General features: G+C 36.0%; 2 protein-coding genes across 5 annotated transcripts; one reads left to right on the forward strand and one right to left on the reverse strand.

Annotated features, from left to right (window-relative positions):
• Nucleotides 1–9,163: 9,163 nt before the first annotated feature.
• On the forward strand, nt 9,164–12,844 carry LOC120257449 (uncharacterized protein At1g03900). Of its 2 annotated transcripts, none has more exons than XM_039264918.1 (8): nt 9,164–9,365; nt 9,465–9,496; nt 10,376–10,476; nt 10,546–10,618; nt 10,775–10,806; nt 11,428–11,518; nt 11,746–11,857; nt 12,302–12,844. In XM_039264918.1, the coding sequence occupies exons 1-8, from the start codon at nt 9,258–9,260 to the stop codon at nt 12,617–12,619; spliced, it is 867 nt and encodes a 288-aa protein (XP_039120852.1). In that variant the 5' UTR covers nt 9,164–9,257; the 3' UTR covers nt 12,620–12,844. The 2 variants fall into 2 exon arrangements, with proteins under 2 accessions (XP_039120852.1, XP_039120853.1); XM_039264919.1 differs by having other exon boundaries at nt 12,273–12,463.
• A 927-nt stretch (nt 12,845–13,771) lies between these two features.
• Nucleotides 13,772–19,747, reverse strand: LOC120257447 (ubiquitin-like modifier-activating enzyme atg7). 3 transcript variants are annotated; one of them, XM_039264916.1, is made up of 15 exons: nt 19,571–19,747; nt 19,287–19,482; nt 17,689–17,906; nt 17,425–17,616; nt 17,280–17,334; nt 17,080–17,174; nt 16,725–16,914; nt 16,544–16,649; nt 16,297–16,441; nt 16,059–16,217; nt 15,791–15,979; nt 14,901–15,107; nt 14,703–14,818; nt 14,461–14,617; nt 13,772–14,165 (listed from the first exon to the last, which is right to left on the reverse strand). In XM_039264916.1, the coding sequence occupies exons 2-15, from the start codon at nt 19,444–19,446 to the stop codon at nt 14,001–14,003; spliced, it is 2,154 nt and encodes a 717-aa protein (XP_039120850.1). In that variant the 5' UTR covers nt 19,447–19,482; nt 19,571–19,747; the 3' UTR covers nt 13,772–14,000. The 3 variants fall into 3 exon arrangements, with proteins under 3 accessions (XP_039120850.1, XP_039120851.1, XP_039120849.1); XM_039264917.1 differs by having other exon boundaries at nt 16,544–16,640; nt 19,555–19,747; XM_039264915.1 differs by having other exon boundaries at nt 19,555–19,747.
• Nucleotides 19,748–22,510: the final 2,763 nt, after the last annotated feature.

The following is a 22,510-nucleotide window of genomic DNA, read 5'->3' on the forward strand; positions in this document are numbered from 1 at the left end:
GTTTTACAAATGATTAGAGACAAGAGAACATTCTTGACTAGCCTTTCTATGAAAAAATAAATGGGTGAAGAAAAGGAGAAATAGGTGCCAACAAGGATGCCATCACACTTCCTCAGGATTAGTAACAACCAAGTTATAAATTTCCAATGCTTCAAGGCATAAGAATGGAAATTTGTGGGCAAACTTGTCATTTCACATGGGCAAAACGATACCCGTTTGCTAGACAAGGGCATACTTGTCAAACCAAGTCAAATATCACTCCGTTAGTGGTTGAAAAGTGAATGGCCAGATTCAAAAGTAAATTACACAAAAAATGGGGAACTTTTTGAGAATGCTAAAACTTTGGTGGACTATGTGCCGACACAAGTGAAATTGGGAGGGGTTTCTATCAATTACCAATTATTATTATTATTATTATTATTATTATTATTATTATTATGGGAAATTAATTATAGGTCTCTAGAAGTTTCAAAACTTCCCAAACAGTCCCTCTGGTATTTGAATTTCCTGGACAGTCCATGTCTTTTCTGTTCCCTCATTTTTTTAGTCTTTTAAACACACTCTGCCAGTTAACCTTATCCATATTTCCAACTTTTCCCTTGAAAATGGTGGGAAAAAGGCCACCAAGTCATGTTATTCTTTTTGAAGTTTGTACAGATTGTCATCACTTCAGCAACTTCATACCATCATTTTACTCACATTTTTGTATATTTTTTTTGTACTTTTTAACTCGTGAAAGAAGAAACATGCTTTCTCCTCTTCTTCTTGTTCTTCAATTCCTCTTGTTACTATTTTGATGAAATAAATTTATCTTCTTTAAGCCATTTATTATTATTTCATTCCAATGTCATCCATTTGCTCTCTCGGGGTAATGATCTTGATGACTATCTCTTCCTCGACGACTCACCACCTAATGCTATTCAAAGAAGCATCCACCTTCACCGTAAGTTCTTTTCTCTTTTCTCCAGAAAAAGTAATACATATCCCCAATAGTATAAAACCATGTGAATGTAAGAAGCTCTTATTGTAAGTTGTTAGTGGAGAACTTTTTCACAATCGCTAGATAGATGGGAGAGGGATGAGTTTTGCAGCTCACCTTGCTAACTTCTTAGGAGTCAAGACTAAATGAGATTTGTGAACGATGTGCCCTTGATGTTTCCCACGTAAGGGTGAAGTTTGTCACACCGGATGTAAACTGCACAATTTATTTGTTGATTCCAAGGTGGAGTTTCACAAACACCATTTCCGCTTAATTATATGGGTTTCCACTTATTCTAGTTTTTTTTTCCATTTAACATCTTAACATTCCAATTAATATATTATTTTTTTCCATTTAAAATTAGATGTTCTTGCTTATACGTAAGTGTTGTTTTCTTAGATTTATACTAATCTATAACAAGAGGGATTCATTATTAGAGAGTAAATCATTTAACTATGGTACATTTCCATCCCAACAAGGATCTATCGGGGACCTAGCTATCTATATCTCATCGAAGCATCCTGAAATTGTGCCGTTGGGAATAGATAAATGGTTTCCTGATGGTAAACACTTCAAGGATGCAGTTCTCAATTTTGCTATCAAATGAAATTTTAACTTTACCTTCATAAAATATAAGTAGAGATAATAGTTCAATGTTCTATTATGGGCTACCAATAGTGTTCCCACACATCAAGAGAGTGCAATCATACCACATTTAGAATCAAGATGATGTATCTGATGCATACATGTAGTGGCGGTATAGGTACAATGTCGCACTTGAAAGCATAAAAAAAGTGGGTCACTGCACTTGTGACGGTATAGGTAAGATATTGCACCTGAAAGCATAAAAAAAAACGTGGGCCAGTGCACTTGTGATACAAAAGCCAAAGGAGCACCCCTTATATAGGCTATTGATAGTCTACATGATAAATTGTTTGTGCATAGTGTTAGTCTACCACATAAATAGGCTTGGTTGAGGGAAAAGGTTACTATGGTTATTCTCTATGGGAATGAGGTCATGAGCTACAACTTGTTGGTTTTGTATGCAAGCAAGGTGTTGGAGACAAACCTTGGTACCATTACTATTGTGGAGAAAGACAGTAAGCAATTAAGATGTGCATTTTTTGCCTTCTGTGCCTATATTGTTTGATTCAAGAGAGGCTATAGGCTATTTCTAATAGAACTCCCTTGCTCTAAAAATACCAGGGCATTTTATTAGGTGCGACGGGTAAAGATGGATACGATGGGTTCTTTCATGTGGTAATCGATATTTTTGATAATGAAATGGATGCCAACTAAACATGGTTTCTTTCTAAGCTCAATGATGCAATGTATGAGATGAAAACTTTGAAAAGATTATTACATTCATTTTAGATTGGCCCAAGGGCCTCATTAGAGCCATTGCAAAAGTTTTCCCATGCATATTACTTATGATATTTGGAAGTGAACTAGAAGGAATGTTAGACTTGGGAAAGTGAAGTCTATATTTGTTAAAATTACATATGTATGGACAACAAAGGAAAACAACAACGCAATCATCGACCTGTTAGCCACATTCACATATGCACATTGCTGGCTACTTCAAAAATCATGTCTCTCACTAGTCGAACTATAAATTTAAGGGTAAAAGATGGGTGAGATGTATTCTAATATGGTAGTCATTCAATGCCTGGATTAAGGAGGCATGCCACCTCCTCATGACAAACATGGTGTACTCAATAAGGTAAGCTTATGTAGGTTTCCTCTGTAGAAGTTATTCAACATGTAATAAATAACTTGCCATAGACTAATGTGCATTTTCATTTAATTTAACATAGTTCTTTCTTTTATGCCATGTTCTCACTTTACATCTTGGGTAGCTACTTAACTTTTATGGTTTCCATTTAAGTTAACACATTCCCATGTAATATTTTATGATCCTCTTTGATATAACATATTTCCCTTTATTATTGTACATTTTTATTTAATATAATATGTTTCTAATTAATATCATTGTTCTTGCTTCACCACTGCTTTCATGTCATCAAAGGTTCAAAGTCATGAGCATGATTTGTAACAGTCACGAGCATTCATGACAATGGAAAATACACCTATGCCCTGACATATATAAAAAGCTTAAGGAATTGTTGAAGAATGCCTCACCCTATTGGTTGGTTAATCTGACGGGGATCATTTTGAAATGATCTATCGGACTAGGTACTCTGTCAATTTTCTTTAGAAAACCTGATCATGTCGTAGGTGGCAAGTGTACATCATCCCATATAAACACGGATGTGCTGCAATAATGCAAACGGACGTGTATGTTTTGCAATATGTTGACAACCACTTCATATTTGAATCTTACCGACTGGTATATGTTGAACCTATTTTTCCCATCAAGTACAATGACTAAATAACTAATGAAAGTGGTAAACTACTTTTGCAGCCACCAATCATGAGGAAATAGCCAAGTCATCCCAGACGAAATCAAATAGAATTATAGTCACCTGCCATGCATGAGTTACACAACAGCCATTGCCATGAGGCTGACCACAACCAAAGATCTTACAATGTACTAATTAATTAACAAACATAGGATGATTTATGCATGTAAGTGAACCTCAGCAGCATTAAGTATAAGAAAACATACGTGTGTTAAATGTAAACAATGTTTGTTAAGCGGGAAATGTCATGTAATCAGCCTCATTACAAACTATCATGTTTTGGAACTTAGATCATTATGGAAACATCCATGTTTTGAAATTTCATATGTCAAACCACTCAGCCTATGAAACATCAATGAGTATGTGTGCGACATAGTGCAAGCGCATGAGAGGTATATCTGAATTAGGGAGATAGAGCTTTCGCCTTGGAGAATCTGATATATGAAACTGATGGCATAGATAGCACAGTCAACACTCCCTGGCTTTTGGTACGGGCAGTTGCAGTCATGCTTCAAGGGATAGGCCTCTGTCTCACTTTCCCCAAGCTCAATTGTGAGGTAGCTTTTGAAGAGTGCCACTGATAATAAAATAGACATTATTCAGAGAAGGATAAAGAAAATATAAAAATTAGTGAGGGGATTTACCATTTCCCGAGCATCTTGGTCATACATAGGACTTTTCAATGATGATTAGTGCACATACTCCTTTTGCTTATCGAGGATGAAAATATAGAAGTGATTTTTAAGGGTTACGGGTGAAAGGATCACATCAATCTTATAGAATGCACGCATGGCATCCTCCATCATTGTCAAGGCGACTTCCACTAAGTGGTCTTGCTTAGACATAAGAAGCGCTAGTGGTCTAGTGATTGTGGCCCGCCTCTTGTAGGGATAGGGCTGTTTTTTCAGAGTGCCAAGGATAATCATGACATAGACGTCTATGACATTATCTAGAACCATTGTCTTTCCTTCGAGCAAAGTGTAGAGATGATCTCAGGCAGTAAATGACCACTCGTTCTTCCATACGATGGTCCTATATGGAAATTATTAAATGAAAAGACTAAACAAGAAAGATCAAAATTAAGTGGAAACCCATTATAATATGCAGAACCGTAATACTTTAATCAGAAAAGTATATAATAAGCAATAATCAACCTCGTTAAGCAGAATAGCCTTGGTATAAGAGGAAACATAGTATCAAAAAGTGAAAACTTACTTATCGATCATGCAATTGAGATACATGCTAATTATGGCTTGTTCAAGCATGTTCAACCGCATGTAGCCAGTAGGACATTTCTTATTTAAAATGAAGTATGTCCTCACAAAATTCATTTTCTCTCTAGCCATGCAAATGTCTAAGAGGATCAAATCATCCAATGGTTCAATGTCCTGTGAAGCAGCCTTAGAAACAATATCTGATTCTTGCACTATAACAGCTGAGAGCTTAATGGGGGCCATCACCAGTTCAACGATTGACGGTGATATGTCAGTGAAGGTAATGGGTAGCTCTGTAAGGGGAACTGGTGGTTCAGTTATGGTGGTTGGTTGTTTTGTGTAGGTTATCAAGGGTTCACTAGTGGCATGTAATTCTGCACAAGTAATTGATAATTCAACAACATGTAATTCAAAGTTGGCTAATGGATGTTCTATGTAGGTCATCGATGGCTTACTATTGACGGTCAGTTGTTCCAAGTCCAATTGCAGTGATTCATTGTCAGTGGTAGGTACTACTGCATCAGTAGGTAGTGATTCATTGTCGTCACTTGGTGGCTTAGTAGCTAATGATTTAACATTAGTAGGCAGTTATTCATTGCCGTTTCTCGGTACTGTAGTAGCTAATGGTTTAGCATCAGTAATTCTACCGGGTCATTTATCACATGCGATGGAGCCGATGCATCTTTGACGGATCTCTATCCCTCCATTACATCCAGCATTAAAATGATATGGCCAACATCTCTAGTCAATGTCTCATATGGGCACAATAAGTGGGTAGCAATGTCATTATCCATTGGTTTACTTGGAGTACTACCTATCGAAAAACAATTCCGAGTAGTACAAGGGGGCTTCGGAAGCGGGACCGATCTTGGCCCCGCTTCCCTGAAGTGGACCTCATCTATTTACCACGGGGAGAGAATGCACTTGTAACTTTTTCATTTCTTGAGGTTCAGGGATATTGATTGTCCCTCCGCATAGCTTTGACAATATCTTCTTCCTCTTTAGTGACAAGGACGAGCTCGGAAAACTATGGTGGATAAAAACTTCACATGTTACACTAAAACACATGAAACCAAACATAATTTACAAATATTAAACTTTAACTATTAATAATAAATGAAAACATTTAATATAAAATAGAAAGCTTGTATAATAAACAAAAGCGTACTATATTAAATGGGAAAGCTACAAAATAAAAAGAAACCTTGATAAACCATCGACAATAGTGGAATACCTCTTTGCCATCTAACAATGACATTAGGAGACCAAGGGAAGCTTGCTTTTGAAAGCTATTCTTCCCATAGCATAAGATCCTCGGCATCCTCCCACAATGTTCTTTTTTCCCAGTTCCAATAACCTTGTAGAACCATATATTAAGAGCAATAGTACATCCTCTTAGATATCTAGCATTTGTTACTTTCCCATAACACCTTTCCTGCATACGAGCGGCTATTTGAGGAACAGCATCTATAAGCCACTTACTTATGTATGGCGTGCGCCCACACATATCGATTCAATGTAGGTAGTCATCTACATAGTCTGCAAACCAATTTGGTACAAAAACATGAAGTGTTTGGGAACAACATTGTTCCTAAGAGGCATACCACTAGGAGCTTAACAAAGTTCTCTTTATCACCTCTCTTTTAAATGAGCTGGAGAAGTTTTTTTTTATGGCATCTCTGCGCCTAACATAGATTTTACTGAGGTATTTGCCTTCAAATGCCGATTATTTTTTCTGCTTTAAGAAAACCACCTCGTCTCCATCGCAACGGAGGCCAAGGATGGGAGCAACATCTTCAGGTCTAAAGCACAGAGGTCTTCGCCAATCTTAAACTTCTTAATGCGCTCATCGTACCTCTGTAATAGGGCATTGAGCACTCCCCTTTCCTGTAAAACAGGTTCGATCTTCATCATTGCCATAAAGGGTGTCCTCCTAATAATTTCCCAATGCTTTCTACTCATATGTTGTTTCAACTATGCAAGAGTTTCTACTATCAAAACCAAATAGCATCTTCCATTGACAAGATTGGCCATCATATTTCCTACAACAAGGGTAACACATTAGGCAAAGCTAGTTAATGCTTAAACAAAAACTAATAAGAATAAATGAAAACACCATATTTTAAATGGAAAAAGTTTTCTTTGACTAGTAGATATCATTGGTAAGGAGAAAACATGTTTCATGAATACACCACATGATATGTGTGTACTATGTGTGTACACCACTTATATAACCGATTCTCTCTTAAGACTTGGACAAAGAAGAAAGATGTACAATGAATAGGAGGGTATAACAAACTCAACCTCAGAAAATAAATGATAAAGTCATAAACTCATGGAAATACAATAGGAGGAAACAGGTTCCTTACAGAAATATGCAGACAGGGCTAGCAGAAAACATAAAACGCATCCACTTGAAATCACACACAAAAGCACATAAACACACAAAAACCAAAATCCATAATTTTCATGCTAGGAAGTCCATATAACCCGATCAAGCGCAAATCATTCATCAATTTGTAAAATATTATTTTACAAATGCACACAACACACAAAAATCGGGAAGACAAAGGGGAAAAAACATCAACACTACACCTTTCGATCTTCTTCTAGGATTCCCATATGTGCCTTCCTACCTTAATGTAGCCCATAACTATTATTCCCTAACCAGATTAGATCTCCGATGAGTAGTAATTAACGACTAAAGCTCTACAATAAATTGACGGTCGCAAGGGTGTCATGAGGCTAAAGATGGCATTTTGAGAGGGCAACAATTGGAGAAAAGTAGTATTTGTGATCCTACGTGATAAGGAGATAAAGGATAAGGAAATGACAGGGGTGCCCTATACAGTTATATCCATCTCCTCAGGATTGTAACCACCCCAAATTGCCGGTTCCATATAGCTAATTGCGCCAAAGTGAAAAGAGAGAAAGTATGGAGCGTTTGGCTCCTGGTTTCATGCTTTGGGAGTGGGAATGAGATGCATTCATGAAGTTTAAACCTATGTTTGGCAACCAAGAAGAAAGTGAGTAAAGGGTTGTCATGGTTATGGGCAGGTTGAATGTGGAGTATTCCAAATCCTGTCAAAATTGGGGGGAATTGAACTCCTTAGTATTGAAATAACTATTATGCCCTTCCTTTAGAAAAGATTTCCACCTTTCTTTCTCTTTTTCTCGTTGAGATCCATTGCTGCCCTTTTCTTTGCTCTCCAATCTGTCTTGTCCCTCTTCTCCCTGCTTGAGATCCATCGCCGACGACGATCTCATCCTTCTCCTCTCCATCCTTCTCTGATCTGGTCTCAAAGGAGTTTAACAAGGTTTTTTTTGTTTCTTTAGTTCGTCTTTTTAATTGTCTCTGTGTTTCTCATGAGATTAAATTTAGAGCTTTTACTTTTGTTTTTTGTTTGATCTTTGCTCCATTTGTGATTGTTAGGATTTAAAAAAAACAAGAGGAAATGAAAAACTATTCTTTTGATTGTAATATATTTGAAGTATAATAACAAAGTTTTTTATATAGGATATCTATTTACTTGTCTTGGAGAAATTTATGGCTTGCTCTCATTCACAACTCAGGCCAGGGCATTTTCGTCATCTCAGTCAAAAATTAACCGTGTCAAAAGATTGAAGGCTGTTAAGTACATGATGCAAAAAGAAGGGTGCATTTTGGGAATATAAAAACTTGGTTGGATCATGTGGATTCATGACACTTGGAGGGTGTTTTATTATTATTATTATTATTATTATTATTATTATTATTATTATTATTATTATTATTATTAGTGGAAATTGCTAAAAACACCCTCAAAATTTGCAATATGCACAGATTCTCCCCCTAAATTTGGCTATCCATAAAAACCCCTTCCTTTTAAATACAATGATTTTTTAAACCCCCCAAACATCTAACAGTGATTGATAGAGTTAATTTGGAATTTTTTTGAAGAAATTGTCCCTCAGTGGGAAGTTGTGGCAAGTGTGACAGGGGTTTGATTATAATGCCCTTAGGGTGCAATGAGTTTCTATTTAAAAATGAGGCTTCTATTTAAAAATATGAGGTATGAGGTCTGCTTTAAAAAAATGAGTTTCCTGTTTAAAAAAATGAGTTTTTGTTTAAAAATGAGTTTTTCGTTTAAGAAATGAGTTTTTCCGTTTAAAAAAATAAGTTTTCTGCTTAAGAAATGAGATTTTATTTAAAAAAATAAGGTCTCTGCTTTAAAAATGAAGTTTTCGTTTTAAGAAATGAGGTTTTTGTTTAAAAGAAATGAGTCTCTGTTTAAGAAATGAACTCCGTTTAAAAAAATGAGTACATGCAAAAGGAATCGAAAAATGAAAAATGATGTAAAAGATTTAAGAGCGATGATGGAATTTCATATCAGAGTAAAAGGAAGTGAAACAATAAAGGAAGGGTATCTGTCGAGTGATGCAAAACTCACGGGAGGTTGTTTTGGGAAGTTTTGAAATTATCGAGGGGTAAACAGTAATTTTTCCTTATTATTATTATTATTATTATATGTTTTATTTATTTTTTAAAGGAATGGAGTTGGGTAAGAAGTTGGAAACTTGGTCGGGCCCCCAAAACTAAGCTCTGTCTTCACCCTTCGTTCTCATCACGACCATCACCGCCAGATCTCCAACTGCACTCTAATGGCGGCCCAACAACAGCACCTCGACACCGCAAGCGATGCAGTACTCGACCAATTAGAGGCTGCCGAACTTGTCCTCTTCCATGTCAACGAGTGCTACGTCTATTTGGTAGCGTCTTCACACCCTTATCTTGCTTATCTTATCGTCCACCCTCTTCTTGATCGAAGTCTCACTTTCCCTGCGTTTTTTTTTTCTTTTTGTTGCAAGATACCTCCGAGGAAGAGCGCTGCTTCTTATCGGTTTGACTCCTCCCTCTCCCCATTTCTTTGTTCATCCAATTGTTTGCTTTGCGTTGCATGAATCTTGATTTAAGTGATTTCTTGGGATTTTATTGATTTTGGTTAGTAATTACCGATGCATGCTTGTTTCTTGTGTTTTGTAGAGCAAGAAAGCTCTCATTTTTAATTAGGTCTCAGCTTCAGGTAACTAGTTTGATTTGCATTACATGAATTCTATCCCTAGTGATTTTTTTAAGAATTTTATTGATTTTGGTTAGAAGACATTGACAAGCGAGTGCTTCTTATGTTTCGTATGGAAAGAAAGTGCTAATTTTTATTTAGGTTTTACGATGTTGTGACGTTGGGAATTGTATGTGGAGAGGTCTATATATGAGTTCTATTTAGGTTTCATGATGTTATGACCATTGTGATGTTTGTTGAGTCTGCACATCATCCAAATGGTTTTGATTTTTTCCTTTTTCCTTTTTTTTTTATGGAAGAAATTAAATTTATGTGCGCCTTAGAAAAACTTTTTTGCTTTTGGGTTTGATGCAGTTGTTTTGTATGCTTTCCATGGCAATGCGATGTCTCATTTTTCTCTTGTGTTTTTTTCAAAACAAACAGATTCTGAATCTCTTAACATGGTAAAATGAGATCTGTTGATCATTGATGTTTTTGTAACTTATCTTCTGGTCAATATTTTGCCTTGCAAGAACTCTTTCCTCATTCTACATTTACTTTTTTATGTTTAGTGATTTTAACTTTTGCGGTGCATGATAAACCTTCATGTGAATCTCTGCTTAATTAGTTAGCATTTCACATTATAATCTGTATGATAAACCTGAATGAACAGTCCCCCTAACTTCTTTACCTTACAATGTCTAGTTCTGTTTAATATAGGGCTGATGAGTGGAATGTAAACAAATGGGTATGGGACGGAGCATTGAAAGTGGTTACCAAAGGGGAAGAGTGTACCATTAAACTTGAGGATAAAACTACAGGTGCATCAATCTTCTCATTAGCTGGGGAAATACGTGCATTTAATTGATTCTTCTACTTTTATGAGTCAGGGGAATTGTATGCTAGAGCATTTTTGAGGGATGGAGAGCCACATCCAGTGGAACCTGTAATTGACAGTAGCAGGTTGGTTCCAATTTGATTTCCTAATCTAATATGGTACTAATTTGATTTGTAATGCATGTTATTTATGTATGTTAAATTTACAAAGTTCAAACTATCTTTTTTGCCACACATTTTCCCCAAAAGCGGTTTCTGAGTTATCATTTTCTGCTTTTCCAGATATTTTGTGCTTCGAGTGGAAGAGGATATTGGTGAGTTTGCATGTTCTCATTATTGAACCTTTTATTTCTCTACAAAAAATCTTGAATAGTGTGGTGCAATGCCTATGTGTGAACTCAAGTAGCACCTTTCTCAGAAAATACTACCTTCAATTGATTTTTCTTGAACTCTTACAAACTAGGTGGTAAAAGTTGTTATTGTAGGCCCTGAGAGCCTTGAATTGTTCATGAATGAAAATAAATAAATAAAGTTTGGAGCTTTAAGCATGCGTCAGATTAGCTGTTACTCTTGCTGGGACATAAATAGCCAAATGTGAAGGGTTCATATGAAAATATTTCTATTAATTCTTAAGAAGCATTTCATCTCTTGTAAATGTTGCTGATAAGTTCACAGAGCTTACTTTCAGATTCTGGCTCCTAGTTAAATGCGTCCTTGTAAATATGAACTTTAAGCAGTATGCATTTCGAAATGTGGATATTTTTATGTCACTTAATTTGTCTAGCTTCAAGAAAACTAAGTGGACATTTGAGAACTTGATGAGTTACAACTTTTAATTGGAGGAATGAATTCATGGCGTGTTGTTCATTTTATTATCTTTCTGACATTTTAGTTGCTCAGGTGCATAAAAAGTTCTGTTCTTTTGGCTCACGCAGGTGGTCGAAAACGACATGCTTTCATCGGTATAGGTTTCCGAGAAAGGACTGAAGCTTATGATTTTCAGGCTGCTCTTTATGACCATATGAAGTATCCTCCGGCAAATTTTGGCTGGTGCTTTTTTCTTAGCTTGCTAGAAAATTAGTTTTGCATTCTTTTTTTTGTTGGTCATTCTCAGTCAAGGGTTTTCATTAAAAGTGAGCAGTGTCATCAGAGAGTGGTGCTCAGGTTTGCTTACATCTGAGCACTGTCTTTATAAAATTATTATCATGGATTCTGTTCTATTCTGTTGCTGAATTTCCTTTACAAACCAAAAGATATCTAAATAAAAAGAAGACAGCTGAAGAGATGGAACAACATTTTCAGACAACATCCTCTGTAGATTACAGCTTAAAAGAAGGAGAAACTTTGGTGCTTCAAATAAAGAATGTAAGCCCTTTATCTCTATTGTTTGCATTTTGATTTGTATTTCCCTCCGCCAAATTTAGAAATCTAATATGTTTTAATCCTGAATATAGATTGCTCTTAGGTAGGATTGTTAAGAAAATTCAGGCTGTTAATATTCAACTATTGTGTTCCATAATTTGCTAATATATTAAAGAACCACAATAGTGCATTGCATTTCCTAAGACAAAATTGTGAACAAATTTTGACACTAACCTAAGCCCATAATAGCTGATGTCTTCATATTCATCCTAGCCACTTATCTGTGGCATGATAATTGTGTAAGGATATATCATTGGGAATTTTAGGCACAATTGGTTTGCATCATTTTGAATTTGTATAATTAAACATGTTCCTTGAATTGGTATTCCTACAAAACCAACTACATGGTCTTAATCAGTATTCAGAGCGAGCTTATAAATTCTACAGAAAGGAGGCAGCCGAGTGAAGTCCGCATTCTTCGAGCAGGGCCTAAATAAGCTTTCTCTGGACGAGAAGTCGGACGCCAAAGGTGCCACAATTTGCCTTAAGCCTCCCCCACCTCCTGCAGCACCTGTCTCCTCCATGGATCTATTTCAGAGCTCACCTCCTGCTCCACCGTCCCCTCATGCTGTTCATCGCAACACAGATGCCACGATTGACTCACCCTCGACAACAACAGAGTCTCCATCCAACAAATCATCTTCCACCTCTGAAAATGCTGATATAGATAATGATGAATTCGGGGATTTCCAGACGGCGGGTTGACTTAACCATGCTCTGGTGTGAATGTCTTGTGTAATTAAACTACATATATTTTTCTTCTTTTATGATATACATGCTACAGTCTGTAGAGTAGTTTGTTTGTTTCTTCAAAACCAAAATCTGGTATGGAAAATTTCGCCATGAACTTGTGCCGAATTGTTGGAACTTGTTTGAAGTTCGAAGGAAAATTAATGGAAAGAAGCCGAAGTGAGGTTCAGTTGGACTTTATGTTTGGTCTGGGTTGTGGACCATGCAAGCTAACAGTTCTGTTAGTGTGGGTCAAAATTAGATGTATTTTAACAGGTAAGATAAACATTTATTTTAACGGGTGTATAATGTGTATTCAATTTTTTTTTTTTTGTAAAATTTTTTTTATCCTACTATTCATTATACTCGGAAATATCTAAAATTTTAAAAATTGGGATATAACATACAACGAAAACCATTGAGGTTATTAAAACAATTGGAGGAATATTGCCTCTAACCTACGGAATTACAAGTTATATGTATATATATATATAATTTCATTAATTATGACAGCATATACATGACTATTAATTTTTGCAAACAAATATTCAAAAAATTAGATAGTTAATACATGAATTTATATATAATGTATACTGGTCAACCTAAATTTTGATGGGAAATGGAATTGCTTACTACACCCATATTGTATCATTGAACTTCATTAGATTTAGTGACGACAACCACAGACCTCAATGAAACAGTTAATTAAAATAAATTGTTCTATTTTTTATAATTTTTTTTTTAAGTTTAGTTGTTTAAGTTTATTTTTAAAGAAGCCTTCATCTGAAATCGATTAAATTTTTCACATCATTAATATATTATTTATATTAACTTTAGAAACAAAATCAAACAAACCTTAAAATAGAAAAGTTAGTCATTTCATTTCCCTCTTAACTCGGACGTCAAAAATATTGAGCTTAAAATTTGGATAAGTGGTTTGTCCATGTTTATGGAAATGATAAAAACCTTTTAAAAATCAATAGGAAACTTATTTCGAGTGAAAAGTTAATATTTCAGTTACTCCGGGTTAAATCCCCACCTTATTCTGAAATACTTGGACAAAATAAAAAAATACAATAACACAAACTACAGCTAAAGCTTCCACAGTAACAAACTGGCAAGAGAAAATGACTCAAGAATTGCACTTGTTTAGTAGAATAATAAGGCCCTTTCAGTAAATATAGTAACACAAGCTGAGTAGGAACAACTACGATGTGAATTTTACTTTCCAGGTCATATTCGAACAATGAGTAAAGTGCAGTAAAACTAATCCTATAAAAGAATGAGAAAATAAGGATAAATACAGGTCCGACATGAGTCATGTCTACTTCTTAATACATTCGCCAGTGTGGTTGGTTTATTGTATTTCTGCATCATCGTCAGTTTCGTCATCCCAGTCCAACTCAAACAAACCCGCAGCTTGCTTGAGCTCTGTCAATCCAGTGAGGTCCTCCAAATACGTCGGATGGTTGATAGCTTGCAGAACAAAATCCATTCCTCTGCTTCTAAACTCCGATAAAACCTGAAACAATGTTTGATAACATTTTATTGAGCACAACAATTGAAATAAAATGAATCCACTTTAAATTTGCATTGTGGACGATGATTAATGCAAGAAGCATTACCAAAATATCAAGATTCTGTGATACTATTCTTGAAATAAATACACATTACATGCCATAGACAGTAATTTCTAGGATTTATTATAGTGTCATCTTCGATGTCACTAAGGTTAACACAATTATTCATAAAAATGATAAAAATAAAACAGGAGCCAATGGATTAGCCTCAAAAAATTGCAGTGAGAAAGAGCTCACAGTGTCAGAGCAGGCTGTACAACTGCTTGAAGAATAGCCAAGGAGTGTCATTTGGGAGAAAAGTGAAATGGTGCCACGGATTTGATGGGGCACTAGACCAAGAGGTTGTGCACTGTTGCCGGTTATAGAGCTGGCAATCTCACCTGGTGCGAATATCCTGCAAATGGAACCACCATCACTATAAATCAGACGAAGAACTTGCAGGGGGAAAAAGTTACTTCAGTAGAAACATTTAAGATTACCGGCGAGGATGATTTAAAATATTTGCCATCAATTCGACGGAAAGGGAAGCAGCAATGGGTGCGAGGCCAGGCCTTGTGACTGTACATTGTTGGTCCAAAGTGCGGTTGGATGTCGACTGCATAAATTCTAAATAATCAATAAATAGTCCCATTGAATAACCAAAATAAAAGTCTCATCAGAACTGCCGAGAAAATTACATCCATAGGCGCAACAACATCGCTGCAGAAGTAACATCCCAGGCGCTGCTTTGCACCCACGTCTTTTAGAGATAACTCATTCATAAGAGCAGCAGCAGTCCTGTCATCTCGACATTCAAGATTGTTATCAGGAGTGGAGACATTGGGACCAGCTCCATGCCGCATAACAAGGTAGCTATCAAATCCCAGAGCTGCATTAATAAGAATCTACCAAAACAACAAATCAGTGCCGCAAAAGAACAGGCAAACAAACAGGCAATCGGACTAGAATTGCTTAAAATATTGGTGAGAATCATCATTAACATGTCAACAAGAAACATACAATATAAATCTGTCATACATATCCAGGATATTCACATCCACTAAACAATAGTTGGCAAAAACTCCCAAAATCATTATGAACTCAGTCCTCATATAAGTGTTTTATATGATATAGGACTCAGGCCTATGAAAGAGTAACATTCTGGTTTGTATTACAGTTATGCTTGCCATACATCACCTGGTCATGCTTATATTAGATTTGAGGATGAAATTGTATGTATTGCAATTTGCCAAAAACAAAATAAGAATACAATCCATTTTCTAGATTTGAATAACAGACATAAATCATATTAAGTTATTACCTACATAAAAGACATAGGTGAAAGCCAATCAATTACAAATTGAGCTTTCTGAAAGACAGCTATCTGATTGTGATATTTGCTAAGATACACCTTTTAGCTAACTCCAAACAACTTAAGTCATTATGCACTATGATTCTGAAATTTATGTTATCTAAAACTCTAAATCATAACATTGAATAGACAAAACATGAAGAAATGGAGCTCCTTAGAATAAATTCAGGCATGACCATCAAGCTGACAAAGTGCATTCACAGCAAAGAGATTCACCTTGTTTTCATGTGAACAAAAAAGAGTAGGAAGCCATCGGCTTTCCCTAGTGTCTGTCAATAGGAAAACAACATCATGGGATGCAATCAAAGCCTGAAGATGCTTGCAGTCTTCCAGCACACTTGCTGTTTCTTGAGCAGGTATCGGATGTCCCGGCATAGGTATTGCCATCACAATTCCTTCTGTTTCCTGCAGAAACCTTCACTCAGTGAACATGCAGAGATAGCCCCTACAAATCAAATAGAAACTATGGCATGACGCCACTCACCATGGCAGGAAATATAGCGTTTAGATTTCTTGCAGCTGCCTCAGCTTTTAGCCGACCACCATTAAGACAATCATCAAATGTATAAAGTGACTGTCTAACAGGATTCGACATAGATACCCGCCCACTATCAACAAGTGTCAACTTCCGGACACCCCAGCCCTACAAAATTGAAATTTTCAGCTATTGACTTTGATGAAGAAACATATATATAAATTGAACCAATGTTCTAAGTACTGACCAACAATGTACGAGCAACCTGGCATCCAAGGGTACCAACACCCAAGAGAAGACATTTTGCAGTTTTCAAAACGTCTAAATTCAGAGATGGAACTGCACGCCATCTCATTAGTTTCAAATTTAGATCAGCAGCAGATGCAGCTAACCTGCAGATATTTTATGAAAATACATCCATTTTGTTTTATAACTTTAGCACCTGTTGGCATTCTATAATAGCAGGGAGATTTAAGTGACCATTATACAAGCACCTTTGTGGATCCATTGATTCTGCAAGGCTGATACATCTGAGAGCCAGCCTATTTCCAATTCGTTCCCAGCCTACCACTTTAGGTATGTATTGAGGTTCTGTGAAATCTAAAACCAAATGGCTTAAATTTTAGCTAAAACATCCAACTAGTAAATAACAAATGTTACACAATGCAACTCTACCTTTCTGTATTGAGATCAATGCATCACCAATAAGGGAAACTTCTAAATTGGCCAAACCAAGTCTCTCACGGTAACAAAAAAAACGAACCTTCTGTAGTTTCCATCTCAAACAAATGAATGTAAGGAAGTTACGAAGAGGCCAACCAGGATTAGTTTTGAGATGGCATGGATCATAAAAGCCAAAGAGTAACTGCACAATGAACATGTTCAAGAATGTCAGCAAAATCCAGTTCTTTTCTACACACAAAATGTAGACAGGCTTATGTAAAACCACAAGCAAACTTATCTTTTCTACATTATATACTCAACAGCTAATTGAGACACTGGATTAACTGCAGAAACAGAAACAATATACCTTATTCTGATCACCTTGGCAGGATTCCCAATCCTTCAGTGGCCTGAGAGTGGCCTGCGAGTCCGAATTTATGCTAACAATAAAGAATGGAATGCCTAAGAAGATTTAAACAAATTCAAAATAAACATATCACAAAAGAATCAACAAGATATAAAATAGGTTAATAACATATTATTCTCATAAAAACATGATGTGCACACCTGCGGTTAAGCTTGAGCTTCGCCATTCATTGCATGCTGCAGACAAAGATTCTGCCTATTACAACAAAATAACAACATCAGAGTTTCAGCTGAGTTTTAATTTCAATAATTATATCTGTTTGTTGCACAACTCTGATTACGATACCTCTTCTGCAGTAAGTATCTGTGTGGCAGGTTGCAAACTCATTAAGGTTGCTGGTGGATCAATGACCAAAGCAGGAAATGCAAACAAGTAGCGGAAGCTCCATGTCTTCAAATCAGCATATGAGATCACAAGAAACCTCAAGAGCAATGTGCTATCTTCTTCCACCTTTCCTAATCGAATGTCTTCCAAGATCTAATAACCACTGCAATAGTTACAAACTGAATTAAGCATTACAAAGACAGAAACCAACAAATAATAGGGCACCTTGTTTGCTTCAATCTGCAGCAGATTGTCTCTGTCAAGCTCTTTGAACTCCTCCAATGTATTTGTGTTGTACAGAATGCCTGGAACAGGACATCTGTTCCTGTTACCCAGATTTGTTTCAATTGATGATGCATGTTCAATAGGAGCAGTTGGTAATGATTCAGAGAGAAGAGTTAAGTGGTTTGAAACTTGAGCACGGGAATGAGGTGCAAAAAAACCTGTAGAGATACACAATTGTTCATTGAGAATAACTGTTAATTATCAAGGAATAAATAAATAAATGGATTTGGCCAATTGCTGCATAAAAGGCCAGCTTAATGATCAGAATTCAAACAACCAAGAGTATATTGTAATTAGAATCAAATGAAAAGCAAACTAGAAAAATAGACACATTTCTTACCCAAACATTTTCAGGTGAGCTAGAACATATAGAAAAATCTATTACATTTCACAAATCTTGACTATAGTAAATTACACATACATAAGTGCTCACTTTCCTTATTGTCAGGAGTAGCAGGAGGCAATTCTGCTAAAGAAATCCTCCCTAACAGTCAAATCAGAATATATCTCATCTCATACCTCAAGGAAATTAGATTTATAAATTCTCATTCTATTGCTACTTGCTAGTGACAATAAATAAATAAAAAATTAGGAATTGCACACACCATTGAAGAAAATGTAGTATCATTTAATAAAATATCATAGTTAGGATACACATCTTAGCACCGCTAGTATTGTATTCCATGCTCCTTTTAACACAAGCACAGTTTTGCTAAAAAAAAATCCCAGCTTTACCGAATTACTTAGTTTTGCTGAAAAAAACTCGATGATGATCTGAACAATTATAATACTTTGTACTGCTTGTTAATTCTATGTTTGGCCCGAAATTTTTGTCTACATTAAATTGCACACTTTTTCTAAAAAAAAAAAATATCTTCTAGCTCCAATTTCCACAACTCATATACATTAACTAGCTCAATTTTGTCAAACAATACAATGAAGGAAAAACCATCTTCATTGGTTTGCTTGGTTTTGGTCTTAAAAAAAGAAAATAAATCAATAATGATTAGGTCAATATCACACTTACCACACACACACTAACACAATGAGTCACAAATTTTAATCACACTAACCAAACATGTTTTGTTTTGCTCAAAAATACCCTCCCAATTGAACTTTTCAGGCATTACTCAATAAATTAACACTGATTTCAACAGTATCAACTCACCCCTCGCACCTCAAATTTCACGCTCTGATAAAAATAAAATAAAAATAAAAAATAAATAAATAAATCTTAGTTTTGCTAGAAAAAAAAATCCCATCTTTTCTTTTTTAATTGCTTGGGCATTGCTAAAAAATGAATTAATTGATTGATGTTACACTAAAACCACACAGTAACCCCTCCAATCTCATACATCAAGCCCATTAACAAGCCAACATTATCTTCGCCTAAAAAAATTAAAAAAGAAAACTCATCTATATTATGAGAAACATCAAATTACAGATCCATAAGTAGTCTTTAAAAAAAACAATGAAAACCAAGATAAAGTAGAACAAAGGAAACAAAATCAAAAGAAGGAAAAGGACTAGGGTTTTACCGACGAGGGTGATGGGAGACTGATCGATGCCAAGGGTTTCAAGCTTGAGAGACGAGAGGCGATGCCAGAAACCCACATCAACCAAGCTTTGAAACCGATCGAATTGGAGAACCGATCCACTGTTCAAGGAAGGAGAAGAAGGAGAAGGGTTCGACGCCATTGCTGATCCCTCTTCTCCCAAAGTTTGGATCTTTTGCTGTTGATTGGTGAATTTGGGACTTATTAAAGAAAGAGATAATATATATATATATATATATTGTTTATATACCTTGAAGATGATTTACCCCCCAAGTACTAAATCCAACCTAGCTCGCCCACGCTATTTGGATGGATCAGACTCGACACATGGCCGCCGTTCCGTTAGCTTACTGGTTCCAAGATGAAGGCGGAGGCAACGCATTGCAAGCAAAGTAGAGCTGTGACCTTCCCGTTAGCGCTGTGATTCTTGCTCAAAACAACTGACCGAACGCGTTCGAGTTAATGGATAGAGGCCCACAATTCACAAGCACTCACTTACAAAAAGATGGGGTCCATACTAGGGATATTTTTTTGAAGTAAGATTTTGTTCGGAATATGATATAAATAAAAATATATATATAATTATAAGGAGAAAGGGATAATCTTGAAAATAAAAATTAAATTTAAAATAATCTCTCAATATCTGTTTTTTTAAATTCAGATAAATAAAAAAATTGAAACAAATCATCTTTATTCCAAGTGAGTGAGGGCCAAGGATTTAAAAATCGGACCAATCAATGAACCGGTTGGCCAACCGGTTCGTGGTTCAACCGGTCCAACCAGTTCAGCCGGCCGGTTCAACAATTTCTCATCAAATGGCAACTGAGTAAATTTTTTTTGGGTTACCCAAGTTTGCCCTCGTTGCTTTCAAGTAACTCAGGTTTAATTTGTATCAATGAGGATACCCAGGTTTGGTTTGTGTTACTCGGCAGGCCACCCTAGCTAATCCGATGAACCTCAGCTGATGTGGCAACCAAAATTACATAGTCAGCATTAAAAACTTGTGCTTTATGCCACGCTGGACAAACCACATTAAAGGTGTCGTTCGAGCCAGCCAATGGAGACAACTCAGCATTCCTCGTCACGCGGAGGTAGCGTGTTCCGGAAAAAGCCACGGGCACGCATTATCAAGGTCCCTCGTTTCGAGAAAGGCAGAGGGAGACAAGAGACAAGCTTCTTCTCCACTTGGTCTGAAAGAAGCCAAAATATGGTTTTGAGGGTTTTGAGGGTTTAAGTGGCGACGACCAAACATCTCCGCGAGGGTGACAGAAGTGAAGGTCGTTGCTGCCGAAAAAGTAGAGGAAGCTGATATTGGTGTAGATGGCTGTAAACTGGGAGATACTGCATGAGTGGAATGAAGCCCACAAATGAGTGGTGCAAGATTAATTTAATGATGGGGTGCTTTTTTTTCTGTGAAATTGGTTTGCTCTTTTTGTTTAGTTATGAGATTGTGAGGTTGTTATGAAATTTTTAGTTACTTTTATGGATGTGAGGTTGTTTATTTTGTATTAGTGGTGAAATTAATAACCCTCTGTCATTGTTGACTATTTTGGATTTTTTTTCTATGTGTATATAATGAGGTTATCATGTGGTTTTTTATTACTTGAGTTAATGGAGGCACTTTCACTTGTTCTACCAGTTGAAATAATAAGTTATCAATTCCGAAGTTGTTTAATTATAAGGTTGTTATGTGTAATTGGTTGGTCTTTTTTTTTTACTCATTGTTGATTGTTTTAGAACTATTTCATGTGTATATAATGCAATCATCATGTGGATTTTTATTAATCGAGTTAATGGAAACAATTTTACTTGTTTAAGCAGTTGGAGTAATAAGTTATCCATTGTAAACTTGTTTAATGTTGAGGTTGTTATGTGTAATTGGTTGGACTTTTTGTTTACTGAGATTATGAGATTACTATGGATTTTTAGTTCCTTTTTGGATGTGAGGTTGTTTATTTAGCATTAGTAGTGAAACAATAGTGAAATTAGTAATCCTCTATCATTGTTTACTATGTTAGATTATTTTTTCCTGTGTATATAATGAAGGCAAAGATGTGGTATTTTATTAATTGAGTTCATGGAATTAGTACTTGTTCTAGCAGCTTTTACTTGTTTTACTTGTTCTTTTGTGAAGTTGTTTAATTATGAGGTTCTTATGGAAATTTTAAGTAAATATGCTTGTTGTGGTTCATGATTGTAGTTGTTTTGGTAGTTTCTATTCCTTCTAGTGGTTCATATTTAAATTACATGTGATTGTACATGCTGAGTTATTTTCCATAAGAATGCATTACAAAGTTGGTGAAGTGGAAGGAATGGTAGGGTATATTGATTATTGCTGTGCTGGCCAAATATCGAAGATAGAACTCCTAGCAATGGCAAGAGAGTTGAATTTGGAGGTTGATAGTTGTTCTATATGGTGGCTAGACACAACAAGCATTGATAGAAGGTACAAAGAAGTTAAAACTGACCTAAATGCCCTAAAAATGGCAAATTCAGTAGGGTGTAGTAGAGAGATGTGTGTTTGTGTGAGACTGTCCTATAGTGGAACATCATTGCCCCATGACTTAGGCAGCATTCCTGTGAATAATGAAGGTGTGAGGCTAGGTGAATGTAGTATAGCTGCTTGTATATATTATGTGGGTGAGGAAGAAGATGTTACACATAATGATGAGAACTTGGAGGACATTTTAATTAGGGGACATAGCAGAAGTAGTGATAGAGATGAAACATGTAACTTTGAGGACTCAGATTATAATTTCAGTGATGATGGTGTGGAGGAAGAGATTTTTAATGATTGTGGTTCAAGACCAAATGCTGATATTGGTGGTGAAGCTACAGAAGTAGATGATGGTGACCTTGTAGGATCTGACTATGCTAATTCAAATGGTTTTCAGTCCTTCTCTTCAACAGATGAAGAAGATGTGGCCCCTCTTAGAGCTAAGTATTCTGAGTTCAATGAGGAGGTTGATATGAGAAATCCATAGTTTAGAATTGGACTGAAATTTAGGAGCTTCAAACAATTTTAGGATGCAGTGAAAAGTTATGGAATAAGGAACATGTATGTGATGAATTTTAGGCCTAATACTAAGAAAAGGTGCAAGGCATTTTATAAGAAGGGATGCCCATTCTATTTGTGGGCATCACCTATGGTTGATGACAAAGATACAATACAGATAAAATCATGTGTCTTGGAGCATGAATGTGCT

This window comes from Dioscorea cayenensis, unplaced genomic scaffold (genome assembly GCF_009730915.1).
Source record: "Dioscorea cayenensis subsp. rotundata cultivar TDr96_F1 unplaced genomic scaffold, TDr96_F1_v2_PseudoChromosome.rev07_lg8_w22 25.fasta BLBR01002128.1, whole genome shotgun sequence".
NCBI classification, from domain to species: domain Eukaryota; kingdom Viridiplantae; phylum Streptophyta; class Magnoliopsida; order Dioscoreales; family Dioscoreaceae; genus Dioscorea; species Dioscorea cayenensis.